At 41.9% G+C, this 18,183-nt stretch overlaps 1 protein-coding gene across 1 annotated transcript in view; it reads left to right on the top strand.

Annotated features, from left to right (window-relative positions):
- AFF3 (AF4/FMR2 family member 3) overlaps positions 1-7,784 on the top strand; it is a 523,007-nt gene extending 515,223 nt beyond the window's left edge. Inside the window, exons 20-22 of the mRNA XM_035001779.1 lie at positions 1,228-1,277; positions 1,431-1,654; positions 4,069-7,784. Coding sequence (XP_034857670.1) covers positions 1,228-1,277; positions 1,431-1,654; positions 4,069-4,190 — 396 coding nt within the window. The 3' untranslated portion in view covers positions 4,191-7,784. The remainder of the gene's footprint in view (positions 1-1,227; positions 1,278-1,430; positions 1,655-4,068) is intronic.
- The last annotated feature ends 10,399 nt before the right edge of the window (positions 7,785-18,183 follow it).

Below are 18,183 nucleotides of genomic sequence, written 5' to 3'. Positions count from 1 at the left end.
GAAAGAAAGAAAGAAAGAAAGAAAGAAAGAAAGAAAGAAAGAAAGAAAGAAAGAAAGAAAAAAGCAAGCAAGAAAGAAAGAAAAGGAAGAAAATCTTTAAAAAAAAGTTCAGGGATTATGAAAGCTTCAGGTGGCGATGATAATTTGTCCATAAAGAATGTGTTTTATCGATACAGAGCTGCCCCTGAAAAAAAGACTTGGTCCCCATGTATGTTTTTACAGTCACAGAGCTTCCTGGTAATAGAAGAAGTCTGAAGGCAGTTGCAGAATTGCCACCTGTTGGGCCATTTCTTACCATTTTGGTAACACCTCCACTAAGAACTAAAAATCACTCACCACTTCCTAAAGTCCTTTTTAACCAAAAGAAACACCTTGTCTCTGGGTAACCAGGCTCAGGCTGTTTTTGAAAATTCACATCAGTATCATAAAGACCATTCTTTTCTTTACTAGTCCCCTAGACTTATGTGCAAGAACACATTATCAGGCTTTCAGAAAGGAAATCTGTCTGTACATTTAGCAACTTTCCTTGCCACAGGCAGGACTCCTTTTCAATGCCTGATGCAAATAGCTGACTCATGTAACATAACATCCTAAACCAAAATATTCAGATAAATCAGTTTTTGAATACTCTGTTAAGGACATATATTGTAATCTGTTCTTTTAGAAAAATTCAACAGCAATTTCCTTTAAGAGAAATACTTTTAAGCTTCGTAAGGCAAAACAATATAATTTGGTGTCTCATATATGTTCAGGCATTAAATGTATGTCAGTGGTTTCTGCAGATATGCCCTACATTTAAATATAAGGTGTTCTCAGTGGGTGTGGTGGGCAAGGGGTTGGGGGGGGAACTCCTGCTGTTTTTTCCTTTTCAGGAAAATTAAGCTAGTTGAAAAAATTTAGGCTGGTTTAGGATTCAACAGACCCTCAGGATTATGATTTAATTCGGTACATAGAATTTGGTGCATGAAAACCCAGGCTGTGGGGTTGAGTTCTCCATTTTAGCCCACCGTGAAATCCAGCAGGCCATGCAACTGCCCCCCACTAGCTTCCAGAAAAGAAACCAGTAGCCTAGTAATTTTAAATTCCCAGATCCAGTTTCTGTGAGTCTTCATTTTATCTGCAGTTTCTGCCATTACTTCTTTCAACGGTCACCTGAGAACATGTTACTGTCAGCTCTTTAAACTTAAACAGATGGTACTCACTGTCAACATTTTTATTTTCCTGCAGAATTCATCTAAAGCTGCCCAAGCCCCATCTCCATGGGGAGCCAGTGGAAAGTAAGTTCATTTCTCCAAAGTAAAGGTGATAAATGAGACGCTGCATGATGCTGGGTCATGTGCTACTTTGCTTACAGTACCCTGGGGGGCTGTTCTACCTCACCTGGTACCAACCTCCCCACTCTTGTGTTTTTCTACGCCCTCCCCTTCCAGGAGCACTGGAACCCCATCCCCCATGTCTCCCAACCCCTCCCCGACCAGCTCCGTGGGATCTCAGGGGAGCCTCTCCAACGCCAACGCCCTGTCCCCTTCAACCATCGTCAGCATCCCACAGCGCATCCACCAGATGGCAGCCAATCACGTCAGCATCACCAACAGCATTCTCCACAGCTATGACTACTGGGAGATGGCAGACAACCTGGCCAAGGAAAACAGAGGTGTGTGCGCTGCCAGGGAGCGTGTGTGTGCTTCCTCCACAGCTCAGGGAGCCAGCCTGACCCTGGACATCATTGAGCAGGTTTTCATCATGTAACAGAGAAGACATAATAGAAGGTGTCACCTATTGTGTGAAACTTCTCCTGACCTCACGCACGGCCTCCTCTGCCTTGACCGACCTTAATCTTGACTGTTGGTGATTAAAGATGGAGGTGGAGGTGGAGATGGAGATAGGAAACGGATACACAGAAATGATGTAGATACCTATATTAGGACACACCCTTGAGACAGTGAGCTCCTTGAAGGTAGGGGTAACCTTCTGTTCAGCTTAGTGTTCCCAAGACCCACACAGTGCTGAGAACACAGCTGGGGAGCTGAAACATTGAATGAATGAATTGGTGGATTGGTTAATGAGGATGAATGTTCCACGCTACTTAAGTGATAGCTACTTACCCCTGAGAAGAGAGTGTTTTCTAGGTAGCAGTAAGTTCTATTCTCTTTAAATAAGGTTTTTGTTTTCACAGATTATAAGACAAGCACATGTCTACTGTGGCTAAATTTGTAAAATGTGGAAGACTACAGAAAAAAACATTTTTTAATTATTAGTAATCTTATCACCAAGAAATAATTACTGTTAACATTCTACTGAAGTTTTTTCTAGTCTTCTCCAAATATGCATGATTCTTACCAAAATAAGATTGCAGTCCATTTGCAGTCTTACATCCTGTCTGTTTCCATTTAACATTGTATCAGGCATTCTCCCATGTCACCAACTTGTTCAAAAACATCTTTTATGATGCTTCTAGAAGACTGTCATAATAGTGCTTATGTAGTCATAAAGTATCATGATTTCTCAAAACCATTCCCTTCTTATTGGACATATGTCACTTCCAATTTTTTCTACTATTAAAAATAATGTTATGATAAATATCTTCATATAAATCATTGTCCATATTCTGATTATTTTCATCAGAGGGAGAATTTGGGGGTCAACAGGTATAGATTCCTTTAAGATATATGTTGTTCTATATCTTAACATATATTGTTAACTTTCTCCCAAAAGATTATACCAATTTACTACTCTTCCTCCAGCAGCAGGTGAAAGTGCAAATCTGACCTCACTTTCAAGCCATGAGATGCAAATTTTGTTCCCATGATAGCATAAGCTTCTGAGGACAAGACCAGGATGTCCACAATGAGATGAAGAATTAATAGCACAGAGAAGTAGATGGGTCCTGAATACATAAAATTGATAATAAAACCAGAAAGTATATAACATACATCCCAGAGGTGGCACACCCTGAAAATCTAATGGGAATGCCAAGGGAGGTCAATTCCAGGGACTGAGGCCACAAGGAGAGGCTTGCATGGGACAGGGTTTTGAAAAACAAATGGTAGTTGTGTAACTGAGACAGAGTGGGGTGGGCATCACAGGTGGACAAAATAGAAGGGACAGGACATATAAAAATTTACGTGGCCAGTTTGGGAGACCCTGAGCAGGCCACGCTCCTGATGGCACTGCCAATTGCCTTCTGGATGTCTCCTACCAGAGGGCTCAATGCTACGTGTCCAGTGCAAAGTCAGCGATTTTTCCCGAACCCGCTCCTCCTCCCCTCTTCTGCTCCTGGATTCCTGCCTTGGCTATCCTCCTAGCCACCTGGGAGTCTTCTCTAACCTCTCCTTTGCCTTCTCCAGCAGGACTTCATTGAGCATGTACCTGAGCACCTCCGAAAAACTTCTCCCAGATACTTATTTTCAAGGAGTGGTTGGTTCAGTGATCCAGTTATGACAGCATAACAGCCATACAAATTTATCTCTCAGCCACACACTGTGATCTCTGAGAGAGCAGAGCTTACTCATTATTTCCCTTGGTATACTCCCCTACCTCTACCCTCCTGCACCTACCACAGTGCCTTGGCACCTAATAAGTATTTAATGAAAGGACAAACCTAGAGAATGTCCCGGGACTAGACGGTGACCTCAGGAGGATTTTTGAGAACCCATCTCTGATCTGCCCCCAGGGGCCTGGAGCCTCCTCCCTTGGACTCACTCCAGGGGTTCAGCACATGCTACAATTGAGTACAGTATAAGGGGCAACAGAGCCACAATCCACATCCAGGGGAGGAAGCATTCGTGTGCACAGACAATGCAGTCTGAGGAAGAAAATTTTCTTTGCTCTTTGGCTCAGCAAACGTTATTCATTTAAATGAGAAATGGCCAATAAAATCCTTTGGATATAGGAGGAGTTCTCTACCTGTGGGTTCTGTTCCACTGAATGCTAAAGTTGCATGATGGAATAGAGAATGCTTGATTTATATAAAGACGAGGAATGGAATTTTTTTCTTAAGTCACTCAGGTCTCCCAGGGTAGCACACTTAGCATGTGTGTCACTCAAACGACTCTCTCTGTCCCCTAGAATTCTTCAACGACCTGGATTTGCTCATGGGGCCTGTCACCCTGCACAGCAGCATGGAGCATCTGGTCCAGTACTCCCAGCAGGGCCTGCACTGGCTGCGGAACAGCACCCACCTGTCATAGGGACCTTGCCCGTGAGCTGGATTGTGCTCTCGTCTCCACGGATGGCTCAATGTTTCTGGACACTGTGCTACTGAAGTCCCCGGCCACAGCATTTCCCAAACTGCGGTGAATATTTCCTCAGCATCGAACAATGGTCTTTTCCCAGGGCGTGTGTGTGTGTGTGTGTGTGTGTGTGTGTTCACGAAGCTGCCTGTATGTGTGCAAGATACACAGCTCTCTAGAACACACTTTCTTTGTCTAGTTTCATAATCCCAAGCTAGACAAAGTGATCAGAGGTTTCTGATTAGAGAATATACCCTTACACACACACACACACACACACACACACACACTTCTATTTCAAAGCTAAACCATGACTTCTTAGAACATTCAACCAAAATCTCATGGGTTAGTTAACCAGGTGCAATACAGCACACCAAAAGCTTGACTGCCAGTTAAGATGAACCTAGTTCTTATATTATTGATTACTTTCAGTATTAATATACTATTCCCCAATTAATTTTTGATTGTGTGTATTAATGGGTAATTGAATAATGAAAAGAAGTCAGTTATTTTTGTGCTGGACTTTTACTAGATTGCATGTGACCAAGTACCTTGCCTTTTGTCTACTCCTCACCCCTTCCATCCAACTTTGTTATCAACTAAAGGCATTATGAGCAAATGGATCAAATCCCACAGGCCTGCCCTGCCCTGCCCCCAAAAGAATATGAACATGGCACTGAGGTTTGGTAAAAAGTCAGTGTCTTTGCAAGATAACCGACACTAAGAGACAACTGAGCTCAGTCAAGAATTGCAAGTTTCCACTCGTGCCACGACAAGCCCACCCAGCACATGTGTTGTTTCTTCCTGCCACTGTGACACGGTGGCCGCAGAGCCCCGGGGCGTTTGTCAGCCAATATTTTTCAAGTCTTTTCTCTCCGCGATAGCTCTCTTACAAATGTTCTAGGCCAAATTAGGACATTCCCTAGAATATCTCTTCACTAGGAGTCTGTATCTGCTGCTTCTCGGGCTGAGAACTATTCGCTATCATGAGACTGTCTAATCCTCTCACTCTTCGTGCAGAACGGCAGGCCTTTAATGCATTTCGATCTGGGGGCTGTGTTTCAGGCTTTGATTAGCAAGCTGCTTACTGCGCAGGGTAAGTTATTTTTGCAAGGACCGCAAATCTGTTTGCAGTAGCAATGACCAGAACATCATATGCTTCCATCCCGCGTGTCTGGTATGTTTACGTCTTGTCCTTGATTCTTTTTCTTTTCTTTTTTTTTAAATGAAGTTTACATTTTAGTTTTTTGACGTCTTGTTTACAGTTTTTGTCTGAAACTTACTTCTTTTATAGTCTCTTATCGTGCCCTAGATTTAGTCTTCTTGTAAAATATACTTGGATATAAAAAATACTGGTAAAAAAGAAAAATTCCTACAAAAGAGGATAGACCTTGCCATATCCTTAAAAACAAAAATAATGCCTTTGAAGCCTCTCACTTGACAGAATTGTACCAGGATGGTCTGAGAAAGACAGGTGAATGCCATATGTGGAACGCTCCATTTTCCAAGGTGATGGTGGCACAAAACATTTATAAAAGATAGTGATATATGCTTTCCCTGACGCTCTTACTGGTTTGGTTGTAATGTTCACATTGTTGTCACCTGACCTGTAGGTGGGAAATAAGACTGCTATAATTCTAAGCGCTGATTCAAAAGGATTGAGCAACTTCAGTGATTTGAAATGAATCGAAAGTGAAGGGTTCAAAGGGAAATGAAGCCAGTGAAGGATTTGTGAAATTTGCATTTGGCTTCAGCCCTGAAGCTTCTGGAAATATTACCAGTATTTCCATTTTACATTTATCCAACTGAGGTGCTCCTCAAACCCCTTTCATGAGTTGTTGGCAGAGTTCATGAGCCCATCCTATGTTGGAAATTTGAGTCTAATTTAGGATTTTTATTTTATTTTTATTTTTTTTTTTGGAGGACAGAGGCTTAGTTCTACTTCCTCTTGCTGAATTCTGATGAAATGTTGAAACGCTTACGTAAAGGGATGATGAGCCTCAGGGTCCGCATCATGTATCCCCTGCCCATCCTTAAAGTCATAGGTCTTGTGGGAGCCCCACGGTGGCTTACCCACAAAACCCCATGTAAACACACAGGTGGCCCCTGGCTGATTGTGCCCACAGCATTTTATCAGCACTTAGGTGGCCCGTGTTTCCCAACAAAACTTGGAACTGGTCATTTTGTGGATGGTCAGAGCGTGCAGGGTCCTCTCCCTGTCTTTGATCTCATTAGTAGACCCTGTGAGGGCAGCAGTTTCTGTTTGCTTTGGCAGAGGTGATTTTGGTAAGGAACCATCTTCTGATTGTTGTTTGTGAAAGTCATTCATAACTTGTTCCTTTTCTTTAGCTTTGTTCAAAGTAAAAATACCTTTCTTGTGTTTTTGGATTATAAAAGTAATACATGCTCATTGTAAAGATTCAAACAAGACAGCGATGTATAAAGTAGAAAGTAGTAAGTCCTATCCCCCGAAGACAACCACTGCTCACAGTTTCATGTAGATTCTTCTAGAGATTCTCCCATTTAAACATATAATGTCTATTATCGTTTTTTCCTATTTGAAGATATATTATTTCCTCAGAAGTTCAACACAAGTTCAACTGACCTTATCCTTCCATGACCTGAGTGGATGCCTTCCTTTATCACAATGTTAGCGTTACCTTTGAAAGAAAGTGACCCGAATATATTCCTGATCAAAATTTGGGATTTGTTACTACTCTCTACACAGATCAGACTTATGTGCAGGATTGTGCCTGGAAAGAGAGGTTTGGTTAAAACAGATATTTCTGGAAACATTCAAATTGCAAATGGAAACTCGGACCTACTATCTAAAGAAGAATGTACTGGAAAAATAATCTGAAGAGTTGACAAATTGTGTACTAGATTGAACACATGGAATGCAATGCAATGAGATTTTCTGCACTAAAACTTACCCTAGTATGTAAAACAATGATGTGTGTATTATATAACAGTGATGTGTACATTTCTGACATCCCATACATAATATACACAGTTTGTATAAATGCATACATTTAAAAATATATATGTACGATACAGCTAACATAAAACTGTAGTATGCCTGAAGGATATTCCTAGTGCCTAACATTGAGTATAAGTCACTGCGTGTTCGCATCACCTTGGAAGTGCAGTAATTGTTACAAAATTAATCAGTGCAGCCAACATTATTTATGAATCACATCTTTGAAACTGTGCAGTAGTATATACATATATATTTTTAAATAACATTTTTCACAGTTTTCCAGAGTTACTGTTGAAATCCCTATCACCAAAAAAAAAAAAGCAAGATTTTTTTAATGATGTAGAAACTCTTCAGACCCAGTAATCTGTGTGTGATTTCCTGTTTGTAGATACCCAAGAGACTTTAGCAGTCACCAGCCTTAAAGCATGTACAGGATATTATTGTGACTTAATTTATCTGCAGTTTTTAATCCATGTGAAATTGGAATTTATAAACTGACTTGGATTAAATATGTCTGCCTTTCTAAGGTTGCAAATGTTACATTAAATGATTTATGTTGTAAACGAGAGAAACCGAGTTGTATGTAAAAAAAAAAAAAAATGTCCACCAATTTCTGTGAATATTTTTACAAGGAAACTTCGGAATCAAAATACGTTCAAATAATTATTTGGGTCCCCGGTTCAAAATCTCTTCAGAAACAACCCTGTTGTTTCATGAATTTCTTAAATGTAGCTCCCACGAATTATCATTACTAGGTCTGATATTTTCCAAGGGCAAGACAGAAGTATGTTTTTCTTCATTACTACTTGTACAGAAGGACACAGCCCAGTGTCCCAGAAAACTCTGAAGAGGAAGCTTGAGGAGTTCACTGATGCCGGTCCCACAGGTAGTCCTGGGATTACTGGGGCACTGTTTTACTCAACATTCCTTAATAACACAAGTTAATTCCCTAAGTAATATGTGCCAGGTTTTTTCAACTCAAACCAAAACATGGTGGAATAATAATGCTCACAAATATTTGGTTGAACCAAATAAGAGAACTTTGAACTAATGAAGATGGAAATATTAGAACAGCAGCTTGCCATTATCTGTCCCCCTGTGTGGGAGGGTTTTTTGTTTATCTTATTCTTACTCTTCTCTCACAACTTTTGCAGTCCATTCCTTCCCAAAGAAGCAGAAACAGCAACAAAAACAGAACGATGACTCTACCTTATCCAGCCCATACCCTTAGGTTCAAGCTGCCTTGTCATGCAGCAGGACCCTAGCTCGGCACCACCATGGAGACCACCTCATCCCAGAGGTGGCCAGGACAGGGCACTGGCCTTGCTCGCTCCAGGGACCTTGATGCTCTTTTCAGAAGTGGTTTGGGCTAAGAAACACTCAACAGTCTACAGTTTGCCTGCTGTTAAAGTCTCTTGTAATCAGAATCATATTTTTAAGAAGTAACACATTTGCAATGAAACATGGATCAACTGGAGTCTTGAAAGACACTTTTTTAATGAAAGAAAGAAAACTTAACAACATAAACTGCATTTCCAGCAATTTTCCAAGCACAGTTTTCGATATCCCAGCTTCCCAGCAAACAGAACAAGAAATGTTCAGACTTGAGATTTGTGTTCTCTTTGTCCAAACTGAATTACTCTGTATATGTCATCAGAGGGGTCAGCTTGTTTGTGTGGCATGAGGAAAATTACAAAACTCTGTTCTCAAACTAATTACATCTGGCCACAGTTTTGGTTTTTATGATTTAATTGGCATTCTGAGGCACCAGGGGGTAATTTGGGGCAGGCTCCAAGGGCACTTAGATTCACAGCTCTTACAGTAATGGGAATCAGGGGATTAAATCCCTACATGTTACTTTGAACATCCACTTCTTCGAGCCAATTTTAAACACACTGATCTGAGGGATGAATTCAAAGTACTAATTGCAAGTCGACACGAGGATCAGCATTTGTCTTTAAGCATCAGGAAGTAATGATGGGGCCTGAAAGGCTGAATCAAGGACTTGTTTTCCACTCATTTCTGACATAGAAGTTCATCAGAAAATATTTATATCCAAAGATGATGTAAAATAGTACCATTGTTTAGGATTTTCAAACAGTGCTGTTTGCTGATAAAAATAATCACAATATTCAGCTCCCTGTTCTTCAGCACTTCTTTTCAGTTTTCCATAAGACAAAACTGACTTTTTCCCCAGCGTTTATCATCTCTTGATTCCTAGATGTCCACATGAGCAAAGAGAACATACTTAACGCTGAGAAATATGCACTACTTGACTGAACAGCATTCTACCCACAGTAGCCAAAGGTATATGACTTCTTAAAGAACACTCTTTGAGTCTTCTCTGTTACCTTCATCCTCCAAAGTGAGAGATCACATAGCCTCAAGTATGGCCATGTAGGTGAGATGTCAGAAATTCTAAGTATATAACATCTAATCTTTAGTGATAGATGCCTTCAGAGCATCACCAGCTGTCTCTGGGGCCTATCTGTGTAGTGAAATAATGATATTAAATCTTTCCTTTGAGTAATCCGCAATCTGAGTATTAATCCCCTGCAGTTCCCAGGGCTGCCAACTCAACCCAAAATGTCCTTCTCTGTGAACTGGGTTGATTTTGTTGTTCCTTTGGGGGCTTTGCCCTTCTAAGTTCTATAAGTCAGGTTTAGTATCTTGACTTTTTAGAAGAAGAGTTATTAGAGACAGTGGGAGCTTTAAGGAAACAAGGATTCAATATGAGAACTCATGAATGTTGGGATGAGAAGTCAGAAAAGTAACTGGGGTACCTACCCAAACATTCCCCTCCATTGCCTGCTGCACCTGATCCTTGAATAAAGCTCCTCTGCATACTGCAATTTCCTCTATGTGAAATGTAACTCAGAATACCCATAACCTCAGACAGAGTGTGAGGATCAACAGATTCGGGCAAGCGTTTTGAGATTCCCAGTTGTCACATTCAGCAGGTTGTCACAATGCATGATTGTCAGAACAGAGGCAACAGAAATAGATCTACAGGCACCAAGACACAAAGGTGTGTGATGCGTGGCATGGTACTCTGTCCCCCCTGAAGAGGTTCTAGAGGACCAAGAGGATGGCAGTGGGGTAGCCACAGCTCCCTCCGTAAGATTCTTCAGCCTTTATTGTTACCATTTTGAGTCCTCCTGCCTGTAGACAGAGTAAGACCAATGAGGGGGTGGAGGTAGGGGGGGGTCTGTCCTTGCCAAGAGGAGCAAGGCTGCCAAGTACCCCATCCAGTTGGCAGTACAGCCCCACCCCCCTCTTTCTCATCCAGTCCTGACCTTAAGAAATCAGGGGGTGTCAGATGGAAATTAGAAGAAGGAACATTGGGTCCAAGTTTCCAGTGTGCCATCTTCCATGAGAAAATAACTTGCCTATTGAACACCATACTTTAAAAATCTTCATAGACCCAGAGAACACAGCACAGTCTTGTTTTGCATGCTCTCATGGCTTTTCTTTGAGGCTGAGTTCCAAGATGGGGATCTTGTGCCTTTGATGGTTTGTTTGTATGTTTGTTTGGGGCCAGGAGGTGTAGGACAGCTAATCCGGGACGTTTGTCCCTGAGAAAGGAGATCTGTCTCAAGGGACTTGGGTATGTCATGAGCTTCAGGAAAGAGGAGACCTCTCTTGAGAGAATAGATAGATTTTTTCTCTAGTGGGTTAGGTTGCCTCAACATGATCACTTAATTGCAGGCTACACCTTAGTCAGTGTACCAGGAGAGAGAAAAATCAACATAAGAACTTAGTGATTTTTGTGATGCCCACCTAGACATTTGTACATTCTAGCCCCAAACATTGAAACAAAAACTGGAAATCTGACCAGTAATCTGAATGTTTCATACCACCGAGATCAAGGCCCTAACTGTTGGATTGAAGTTTTGAGCTTTTATCTAAAATTTATAGTATTTAGACACGGCCCTTCCTTGTGTCCCTAAATCAGTGCTTTGATGTCATCAAAATAATCACGAGATACCCATTCTAAAGGGCCCTTTCTTTTCATACTCACTGGAAAATCCCTAGCCTTTCTCCAGTACAAAGGAGCAGGGGCTTAAGGTCTTGCAAGATCCATCCTCATTTAGGCCCAAATTGACACTAACACCCTTTCCACAAGAGCATAACACCTTATCCTGTGTGAATTCTGAGTTTTTAGGTAAAAAAAATTCTAGAATGGCAACAGGTTTATTAGCATGAGGAGGTGTCGATACACTAGCTAGACTCTTGGATGTCACATTTTTGCAGGCAGGATGTTATAGAACAGACGCTTCTACCACAGCATAATAAACAGTTGCTTACTCTACAGTCCCATGGGATCGAGTTGAAAGTCACTCCCATGCAAGTTTGCCTCAATCGGAGCAGGGATTTAAAATTCCACCATTTTATACTGTATCATTTTGGATGTTTATTTATGGAGCCGCAACTCTAATTCAATATTCCTGCATAGCGTGTCACAGCAAACAACTTTTCAAATTCTGCATCTCGGTCTCAGGAAAGCCGTCAGCAACTTGGGAACCTGCTTACGTCCCGCGAGACTTTTCCACTGATCCAGTTTTAGCAGCCACAAAACCAGATTACAGAGCCTTCACCTCCTCTTCTAGGAATTGGTCTTACAATTGTTTCCAGGATTGAAGAGGATTTTAAGTAGAACAATTCTGTACAGTAATTTATGCTGTAAAAATGTACCCATTGTAGCATTGATTAAAGTGCTGTATTTATAAGGTTGATTACTATTTTCATTTGTGTCTAGTCATTCAATATTAAAATAGCTTAAGTTCATTTTTGTTATGTGATATTTATTTGGGACTTCTTGTTAGGGCATTTGGATATGGTTATGGAGAAAGTCCAGAATCTGTGTAGATAGCCATTATTTTAACCCAAGTAGTTGTAATGGTCTATTAAGCATCAACATTACCAACCCAACTGATTACCAACTGATGAAACCATGTGCTCTTGTCTGTGTCTTTAAGTGTGTGATAAAATCGTAACCCAAGCAATGAATAAAGACTAGTGGCTTTAGAAAGGTTCACTTCCTCCAGCTTTTCTTCTCAAAATTCATTAGCACTTTTCCCAAGGAAATTCCAATGCATCCTCACAAGTGCCCCCAGATCTCTTACTCCTATAGAGAGGTCTCTTCTCCCAGGCTGCTTCTAAGGTGTCTGCATGCATAAAGCCTAAAGTCCTTCACTTTGATGGTTGCTGATGTCTGCATAAGGAAAGGCACATACTAAATCCTCTTTCTATCTTTCTCTCTCTCATATAAGGAAAAAGTTTCTCCCACATAGCAGTATTTATCATACTGCAAATAAACAAAACTCCTATTTCAAATCATGAACAATTCAACATTGAATTATTTTGGCAAGGTGTTAGGAAGGCATAGAGTGTACATCTAATATTAAGGAGTTACTTAGGGAGATCTTATATTTTGTCTGAGTTTAAATTTACATGTACAAAAACGATGGAATCATTGACCATGATTTTACTGTTTGAAGATTTTGCTGTGTCTGTCTAGAAGTCACATAAAACGCAGGCAGAACAGTTTCTGGAATGGAGGAACATCTTACTATACTGTAACAGAATGAGCCTTAAGGATTTTTAAGAATAAGCACTTTTATATTTGAAGGTAAATATTAATGCATCAGTGAAGTTACTTTTTTGAGGTCTTAATAAACCTTGAAATCAACATCACTCTGTCTCAAAAACATCCTCCTGTCTTTTCTAGAACTTCCGAGTAAAATGTCCTTTCCCATATGTTACAGTATTTTGTGTTAAATGCAGTCAGCTAGTCACAAACTTACCTTTTCCTCTACAAAAGTATGACCCTACCAGATGAGCACATTTTACAGAAAGGAACACCAATCTGAGAATGCTCTTGGCAGGAAATGTTAAGTGGCACCTTAGAGTGAAAAACAGAACGACCTATAAGAGAACCTGGAATATTCTTGCTAAGAGAGGTTTTGATTTTGTTTCTCTGGTTTTTTACATGCCAAGCTTTGTTTACTATAAAGCAATGCCTCAGTGGAGGCTGTTACATTGTGACATATATCAAACAGAACAGACAACAAAAATGTTCCATGCTGAGACTGACTCCTGCCATTTGTAGTTCACTACATTTCTTTTTCCATTTTCTTTTTTAAAATTTTATCTTCAATCAAACAAGTGATATGAGAATACAGTCTTGTTTAAAAAAAAAAAAAGTATATGGGGGCGCCTGGGTGGCTCAGTCAGTTAAGTGTCTGCCTTCGGCTCAGGTCGTGATCCCTGGGTCCTGGGACAAGGTCCCACATTGAGCCCTGCATCCGGCTCCCTGCTCAACGGGGAGTCTGCTTGTCCTTCTCCCTCTGCTCCTCCCCACCCCGTCGTGTGCATGTGTGCGTGCTCTCTCTCTAATAAATAAAATCTTTTAAAAAATTAATTAAAATTAAATTAAAAAGCATGTGATAAAAATAGACAAGCATTGCTCAACAGCAATTCATCCTTTTAAAATGTCGGATTTGTTGGTTTTTGGTATGTTCACAAGGCTGTGCAAACATCACCATTATCTAGTCACAAGAACATTTTCATCACACCAGAAAGAAACCCCATACTTAGCAGTCCCTTCCTATACCCTCTTCCCCCAGCCCCTGGCCGTCTCTATGGATTTGCCTAGTCTGGACATTTCATATAAATGAAATCATAAAACAGGTGGCCTTTTTTGGGCTTCTTTCAGTTAGCATAATGTTTTCAAGTTTCGTCCCTATTGTAGCACGCGTCAGCACTTCATTCTTTTTTTGGCTGAACAAGATTCCATTGTATGGACATACCACATCTTATCTATTCATCAGTCAATAGGCATTGGGTTGTTCTCACTTTTTGGCTAATATGAATAATGATGCTATGAATATTCATAGCACAAGTTTTATGTGAGTATATGTTTCCAGTTCTCTTGGGTATATACCTTGTTGAGGAATTGCTGGGTCATAGGGTAACTCTCCATATTTCATTATTTTGAGGGGAGACTGGGGAATGACTGCTGATGGGTGCAGGATTTCTTTTTTGAGTAATGAAAATGTTGCAGAATTAGCTAGTGGTTATGGTTGCACAACACTGTGAATATACTGAAATCCACTGAATTACACACTTTAAAAGGATGAATTTTATGGTATGTGAATTACATCTCAATTTCAAAAGTAGTCAGTTCTTATTTAGACTTAACATGAAGGCTTCCCAGTTGTTTCGTTGCTTCTTGTATCCTACTTCTTTCAGATCAGATCTGAGTTGTAAAATTTTTGAATCTTTGCATGTCTGAAAGTATCTCACTTTGTGCCCTCACCTATTATGGAATGCTAATTTAAAAGGATTTTCCTTGGAAGTTTGAAGATACTATTCTAGTTTCTTCTTGCATCTCACGTTATCTTTGTAGTAACAGAGTCCTCCTCTCCCCATCCCGCTACTCCCAGAAAGTGTTTAGGGTTTTCCCTTATAACCTTGATGTCTGAAATGTCACCATGACATTGCTCAGCAGGAGTCTCTCATTTTGTTTGTCCTTGATTCCGCTCATCCACCCAAGAGTCCCACACCTGTCCTCTGGGTCCCACACCGGTCCTCACTCTGGGGCACTGGCTTCCATTACTGCTGAGTATACTCTGTCCTCATCTTCTGAAGATCTACTCGATACATGTTGGGAACTTCTGGGTTCATCTTCTGATTCTCTTGACCATTTTTTATATTTTCTGTCCTCGTCCGTTTTGCTCTTCTAAGAGAATTCCTTGGCTCAGCCTTTCAACTTATTCTCTTGTCAGCTTCAGTGCTTCTGACCACTTACTGAGAATTTTACTTCAATCATCAAATTTTTCATTTCCAACATCTTTAAAGCATTCCTTTTTATGGGTGCAATATCATTTTATCTCCCTCTGAGGATTCTAATTATATATGTGCCATTTTCTTGTTCTGTTTGCTCGATTAACTGCTTCTTTAGGTGTAAACTTTTCCATTTGTTGGGGTTGGTACCTCTCTTTTATGGCTTTTTCCAAATGTTTAGGGGTTATTGGCTGTGTGCTACACTTCACATTTGAGCTCTCAGCCTTTCTGCCAATGTTCTTTCTATCTGCTGCATCTAGACTCCTGGATGTAGAGGGCACCCCGTCCGTCCTGGAGGTAGCCAGGGCCCCATCTGGCCTCTCCATCACAACCATCTGAACCCACTGGTCCATACTGGGGAGCTAACACCCCTGGTGCCTGCTTCTTAGCCTGAAAGTGGAGAGGTGGCTGCTCCTATATTGGGATATAATCCCAAGTGATCAACCACCCCCTCCAGGGTACCTCCCAATATTCTTGACCTCCAAGCCCATCAAATCCTGGATCAGCCCTCTATATTTTTAGTTCTGCACAACCTCAGGACTGTGATTTTCTTCTTTATGATGGTCCTATGCTTTTTCCATCCTTCAGAGATGCCTCAACGTTCCTGGACTTTTTAAGACACCCCTTCTTGTTTTTTAGTGCTCTTGTGGATTTGTTGTTGCTGTTGTTGTTGTATCAAAGAGATATAACTTTAACAAAGTCAAGTCCTAATGTTTGCCAGGGGCGGGAGAATTGCCCTCTAGCAATCAGGCTTGATGCATCCCATCTAACTTGCTTTTCGAGATGGCTTTGGACTTCTGGACTCCACGTTGCTGGGAGCCTCACCCCTGAGTATCCTGGCCTTTGTGGTGCAGTCGCTGTTTAGCCCTTCGAAAACCACTTGGCCGCTCATTCCTGCTCCCGCTGCTGCCCATGCCGTCAGTCAGTCTGTCCAGCGGGGCCCCTGAGAGGTCTTTCCCTGCGGGCTGTTGTTGGCCTCTGTGCTTCTGCCACACCCGTGGGTCCAATGTGAAGTGGATTTTTGGCATCCACCCCTGACATAACCTTAAAAATGCCCCCTGGAGGCAGAAATTTCTTCTCCATCACAGACCATGTTGAGACCATTTCTACCTCAAAAGCGCCACCCACAGAAGCCAGGTCAGATGGTTCCAACCCCACTGCTGGTCAACACAGCACATCCTACCCTGGGTACAGACCAGGGACCGGTCCCAAGAACAGTGGCAGAAATCAGTTATTAGTGCTGGGACAGAAAAGCTGGACCAACAACAAGGGGACTTGACTGTGAGTTGCCTGAACACTGAGATGTGACTCCTGACTCGGGATAGCTCAGAATCCAGAGCCTGGGGTGGGTGGCTGGCAGGTGGAGGTTCTGTGGCCTCAGTCATGGAGTGGGGAAGGCTGAGGGGTAAAGAGAAAATAAAGAGGTTCAGTCTTTTTCACCAGACCGATTCTAACTGAGCTTGCTGACCCAGAGAACAGTTCTATGTTCAGCCAGTTAGCCGAGGACATTTCTAATGTGGGACTTGGGAGACATCTCAGTTGATGTCATCTCAGAGCAAGTAAGTAAGCAAGGTATGTAAGGCATGACCCATGAAGAGTGTCCAGGGTGATGAGTGTATTGGTGGACACATGATCCTTGCCACAGGACCACAGAACCAGCCCCTTGGGGAAGTAGAGGTAGATGACAGCCAGGTAATGGGATCCATGGAACACTGGGAAGAATGTTCTACCTCCCTCAGTGACTGAAAATTCCCGGAAGACCGCCTCCCAGCTCCTCTTTGTCAAAAGCCTGTATTCCCCTAAGGTGTCACACAGGAAGTCCCTCACGCATCCCTGACATCATCACACTGTTTCCACTGATTAGCAGGAGCAGACCGTGGGGAGGCAGAGGTGCCGGGTGGAGGTGGCCAAGAAGGCTGAAGCGGAGAGAGGGAGACAGGCCGAGCAGGGGAAGATGGCCCGTGGTCACATCCAACAATGGCCACAGCACTTGTCCCAACAGGTTCTTAACCTGAGGTTGTCTGCCTTTGAAATGGGCCCTTGATCCCAGAGACGGGTGACTACGTGAACATTCCTGACCTGTCCCCCCTCCACGCGCTAGATTCCAGTGCTGGAATCGAAGTGGAAACTCCCCAGTGGGTGAGCGTCGCTGCTTTCCTGGGAGAGCTCAACATGTTTATCTTGAGCTTGAGGTTGTAATTATGATTTAGTGGAATGCCACTTCGGAATGTCTTTTTCTTCATTTCATGTAAATTAAGTTGCTGGTGCATGTGGGAATGCATGTGTCTCTATTCCTACGGGGAGTCAGAGAATCCATTAGTTATTGTCTGGGAAATGCTCTGCGGATAAAAAGCTCTCCAGAAACGTGAGGTATTATTATTAGGTGCCTTCAATTTGTAAATCATCTTGAATGGGTTGTTTTGTTTTATTCTGTCTTGTTTGGGTATGAAAATGATAGCGTTAAACCCCAAGTTCAGCAATGGCCAATATACACGCCAAAGAACATGGGCAAAGTATAAATACAAGGTTTTCAATGGTTTTATTTATTCACTCCAAGGATTTGCGAGGCACTAAGAATTCCCAGACTTTGAGAAGTCCCATGAACTGTCCTGACCTCCAAAACCAATGTGCAGGGCTATGGGGAGCTGTGCAGATGGTCTGCAAAGGGTGCAGAGAGGCTGGCTTTCATCGTTGCATGAATGAGTGAATAAATTTGTTGATAATTCCTACCCTCCAGATTCTCAATATCTAGAAAAATGGTGCATGTTTCTTGCCATGATGAACTGTTCTAGGTTTCTTGATTCACAGACCCAGCACAAAGAAACAAGACTTTGGAACAGGCTGTATTTGCTCCAAACACTGAAAGGAGGAAATTGACATAAAACAAACAAAGACACAGATCATTGGGCATTGGTATATTCATAGCCAAAGGAAACCCTGATCCGATCCGATCTGTGTATGTTAGGTCAAAAGCCATCTTCTTATGTGGACCTTGCAAATTAAGTGGCCCGCCCTGGGGAGCTGTCCTGTGCACTGTAGGATGTTTAATGGTATCCTTGACCTCTACCCACTAGATGTCAGTAGAGCTCCTCTCTGGGTTGTGACCGTGAAAACTGTCTCCAG

This window comes from Mirounga leonina, unplaced genomic scaffold (assembly GCF_011800145.1).
Source record: "Mirounga leonina isolate KUSES-001 unplaced genomic scaffold, KU_Mleo_1.0 Mir_125, whole genome shotgun sequence".
NCBI classification, from domain to species: domain Eukaryota; kingdom Metazoa; phylum Chordata; class Mammalia; order Carnivora; family Phocidae; genus Mirounga; species Mirounga leonina.
The sequence above is the reverse complement of the archived record's forward strand: the minus strand, read 5'-3'. Positions and strand labels throughout refer to the sequence as shown.